This window comes from Sinocyclocheilus rhinocerous, unplaced genomic scaffold, assembly GCF_001515625.1.
Source record: "Sinocyclocheilus rhinocerous isolate Xijiao unplaced genomic scaffold, SAMN03320098_v1.1 scaffold748, whole genome shotgun sequence".
In the NCBI taxonomy this organism is placed as follows: Eukaryota; Metazoa; Chordata; class Actinopteri; order Cypriniformes; family Cyprinidae; genus Sinocyclocheilus; species Sinocyclocheilus rhinocerous.
The window spans coordinates 31539-35688 of record NW_015650693.1 but is presented as its reverse complement, the minus strand read 5'-3'; the positions used below and the strand labels follow the sequence as shown (position 1 = coordinate 35688).

Below are 4150 nucleotides of genomic sequence, written 5' to 3'. Positions count from 1 at the left end.
AACATGCTTGTGCTGATGTTTGTCTGTCCAATATTCACTAACTCAATATTCAGTTATCTTAACTGCAACTCACTTTTTCTTATGGCCACTTTTCATTTTGTTGTTCCTGTTTGCACAAAATACCCTGCGGGAATTGAAATGTGGCCTGAACCTGTGAAGATCTGATATCCACACACCACTCTTCTCCATACTATAAGCACCATACAAAATATGGAGGCGTTTGTTTTATTTTTTGTTACGTTACTCGTGGATGGTGAGTAGATTTTTAAATGGTTTTTGATACTTAAATATCTAAAAATGATTTGAATTTAATATAATATTAACATATTCAATTTCTGAAGTAATGTTTTGATCTGTTTTATGGAGCTTAAACTCAAAACATGCTTGTGCTGATGTTTGTCTGTCCAATATTCACTAACTCAATATTCAGTTATCTTAACTGCAACTCACTTTTTCTTATGGCCACTTTTCATTTTGTTGTTCCTGTTTGCACAAAATACCCTGCGGGAATTGAAATGTGGCCTGAACCTGTGAAGATCTGATATCCACACACCACTCTTCTCCATACTATAAGCACCATACATTATGACTATAATAATCCTTAAACAAGACTCAGTGATCTCAGTTGAATTTGTTCAGCTTAAATCTCTAAAACGGTCTCTCTTCTGCAGGTGTGTTTGGTTATACGGATGAAGTGAAGTCAGTGATGGAGGGAGATTCTGTCACTTTATATACTGATCTTACTGAAATACAGAAAGCTGATCTGATACTGTGGACGTTTGGGTCTGACAACACTCGAATAGTTCAAATCAACAGAATGGCCAATAAGATCTCATTATATGATGATGCTCTTGACGGGAGATTCAGAGACAGACTGAAGGTGGATCATCAAACTGGATCTCTGACCATCACAGACACCACAACTCAACATACTGGAGTTTACAGATTTTTACAGATCATTGATGGAAAAGAGGTGCTGCCCAAGAAATTCCGTATTATTATTTCCGGTGGGTAGTTTTCGCGATGCATTCAGTTTGATTTTATTGCATCACATTATGTATCCATTATAGACTTTATTCTCTCATGTTTTCCAGCTCATCTGCCTGTTCCTGTCATCAGCAGAAACTCTTCTCAGTGTTCTTCACCATCAGGATCATCAGCGTCCAGATGTGTGCTGCTGTGTTCAGTGTTGAATGTGAGTCATGTGGCTCTCTCCTGGTACAAAGGAAACAGTTTATTGTCCAGCATCAGTGTGTCTGATCTCAGCATCAGTCTCTCTCTACCTCTGGAGGTGGAATATCAGGATAAAAACAGCTACAGCTGTGTGCTCAACAATCCCATCAGCAACCAGACCACACATCTGGACATCACTCAACTCTGTCACACATGTGCAGGTATGGCAGCGCTTTTTCACAGAGCTGGTCATATTCACGTAAGTCAATAACAATTTTTAGCAGTTCCGATGCTGATACAGTATCTCTCTTTCCATCATAGCACCAGGTTTGTCCACAGGTCATATAGCGCTGGTTTGTGCTTGTGCTCTGGCTGTGGCTGCAGTTTTGTGTGGTATTTATTATTACTGCCAGCGCAAGACGCGTAAAAAGGCAAGATAAAGGCGGTACGTTTTACTTGTAGATAATTTAAAAGAAAAAAATAAGAGTGCAAAGTATTGTTTTGTAAGAAAGTTTGCATTTACTTCTTCATAATTGTTTAAATTACGCCATTCTTTTTTTTTTACAGATGAACCTGACGGAGAGGAACTCAAGAGCCTAAAAGGTGAGATACAATTTAACTATGTGTACAGATTCTTGTGTTTTTGCTGTAGCTTCATTCTTTCCACTGTGACATTAAACGTCATCACAAAAAACTTGAAAGTTATAATATTATAGTCAGTGCTGGGGAAAAGTAATGCATTACAATATTGCGTTACTCCATTAAAAAGTAACTAACTGCGGTACTTAATTACTGTTCATGTAAAGTAAGACATTGCATTACTTTTGCCTTAGTTTTTGTCTCTGGGCTTGCGTATATATTTTTTAATAACAAAAAAGCCAAAAGTTATATTTTTGTCAACTGTAAAAGCCCTTTCATGAATAAGCCTCAGACTGAAGGAAGTGCCTCTGCTCTTATTCCCAATTTCTTCCAACATGGGGACAGTCAATAAATGTGAAAAAAAGTACCTTGCATTACTTATTTAATAAAGTAACTCAGATATTTCATTGTTTCATGTGTTACTTTATTAGTTACTTGAAAAAAGTAATCCGATTACATAACTCGCATTTCTTGTAATGTGTTACCCCGACACTGATTATAGTTATGGGTGACAAAAGATTTAATTGAATCAAGTCATGTGATTTTTATTAAAGGTGTAGTTCCTGGAAACAATGGAGACGTTCATCAGCCAAACCATGGTACGATACTGCATTACTGAATCTCTCTGGGTGTTTGTGTTCATTTAAATCAGCATCGAGATTGATATCTGTGTTTTCAGCAGATGGGGAAACGTCTAATGAGGACAGACATTCAAAAAATGGTAAGTTACTGTACAGCTTTGTGTACCTTGCATGACAGATACAATGGTGCCATATAATTAAGGCTATGATTTTGGTTAAAACAGGTGCAGTTCCTTTGTTAGCTGTTGAGGTAGATGGTAAGATATCATGTGGTAATATGTTGTTAATATTGCAGATTATTGTTGTGAAGCAAATTAGTTCAGAAACAGTTAAAAATTGAAACTGGCAAAGTTTATCCCAACTAAAATATTTAAAACATGTTTTTTTTTTTAATCAATTTGTTTAAATCAACTTTTTAAAAATGTTTTTTTTCTTGGTTATGCAAATGTTAAAGGAAACATTTAGGGAATAGTCCATGTATTTTATAATTTTGCAAACATTATGAAAATGTTACTTTTGAATGTTATCTGATCCATGAAACTAGTTATGTATGTACTCTGAACTTTTAAAACACCTGTTGTTATTTTTTTAATGTTTAAGAAACCATTTTTGTTGGTTACGAAAACATTAAGGAAATGATACATTTTATAATTTAGCAAACATTAGCAAACGTATCTTAATTTTGAATGCTCTCTGAACCATGAAACTAGCAAGTAGTTATTTCTGAATGTTCTCTGGACTTTTAAAATATCCAGTTTGTTAAATGTCATTCGATCATTCGAGAAAACATTGAAGGAACACTGAACGAACATTCTATTAACGTTACTGGAAAAATAATTGTTTATAACTTAGTTTATAACTCTAAGAATGTTCCCCGTTATCTAAAACCAGAGTATAAGGTGAGGGTGAGCAGAAAACTGGATGATCTGGTTTATATTTTGTTCTCAGGTGAAGGGTGTGACTGAGACACAGCATGGGTTGTAACAAACACACTCTAGCATAAGTGCACCGGTTTTTTTTTTGGTTTTTTTTTTTAGAATAATCCTTTACTATGTAAAGATATGCCATATTTTCCAATATATATGTATCATTTATAGTTTAATTTATAAAGACCCAATTCATACTCTGAAAAAATATTTTTCATTAATTTATTTAATTATTTAAAAATATAAATGTGTAAAATATTATTGGAAAATATTTTGCTTCTATTACATTGCTCATTTTTTGTCACTATAATAGTCACTATAATACTGTGCTATTATATGTTTTATTTATTTTAAATATATTTTTATGGTTTATTTAGTGTTATATTTTATTTTAATTTTTACACTGTTTTCTCTGAACTTCTTTCCCTTGCGGATCCCAGTTTGAAAACCCCTGCGATAGACCTTAATGAGGTTAGACACCATAGTGAATTTAACATGGTTGAAATCGAGGCTGTGAGGGAAAGACTTAAGCCCCGTTCACACCAAGAACGATAACTATAAAGATAAAGATATTAGCGTCCACAGCGAATGATATCGTCTGTTTATTCTAAGCACAAATGCGTCTGCCGCATTAAATTCTCAAGCTCGTTACAGCAGGATGGATTCTGATTGGCTGTCAATTTTTTTATCGTTCATCAGCTGGAGAAAAATCTTTTGAAAGTGATTCCAACGATATCGTTTCTCTTTGTCTTTATCGTTATAGTTGTGGTGTGGACTCTGCTATTCTTTAAGAGAACGATTGATTTTTAGAACTATATCTTTATCGTTATC

The 4150-nt window shown here is 34.3% G+C and overlaps 1 protein-coding gene across 1 annotated transcript in view; it reads left to right on the top strand.

Moving 5' to 3' along the window:
- Window positions 1-576: 576 nt before the first annotated feature.
- Window positions 577-4150, top strand: part of LOC107712185 (uncharacterized) — a 7788-nt gene continuing 4214 nt past the window's right edge. Inside the window, exons 1-6 of the mRNA XM_016517342.1 lie at window positions 577-1007; window positions 1095-1394; window positions 1495-1618; window positions 1741-1776; window positions 2367-2411; window positions 2495-2533. Of these exons, the coding sequence (XP_016372828.1) occupies window positions 707-1007; window positions 1095-1394; window positions 1495-1613 (720 nt within the window). The 5' untranslated portion in view covers window positions 577-706 and the 3' untranslated portion in view covers window positions 1614-1618; window positions 1741-1776; window positions 2367-2411; window positions 2495-2533. The remainder of the gene's footprint in view (window positions 1008-1094; window positions 1395-1494; window positions 1619-1740; window positions 1777-2366; window positions 2412-2494; window positions 2534-4150) is intronic.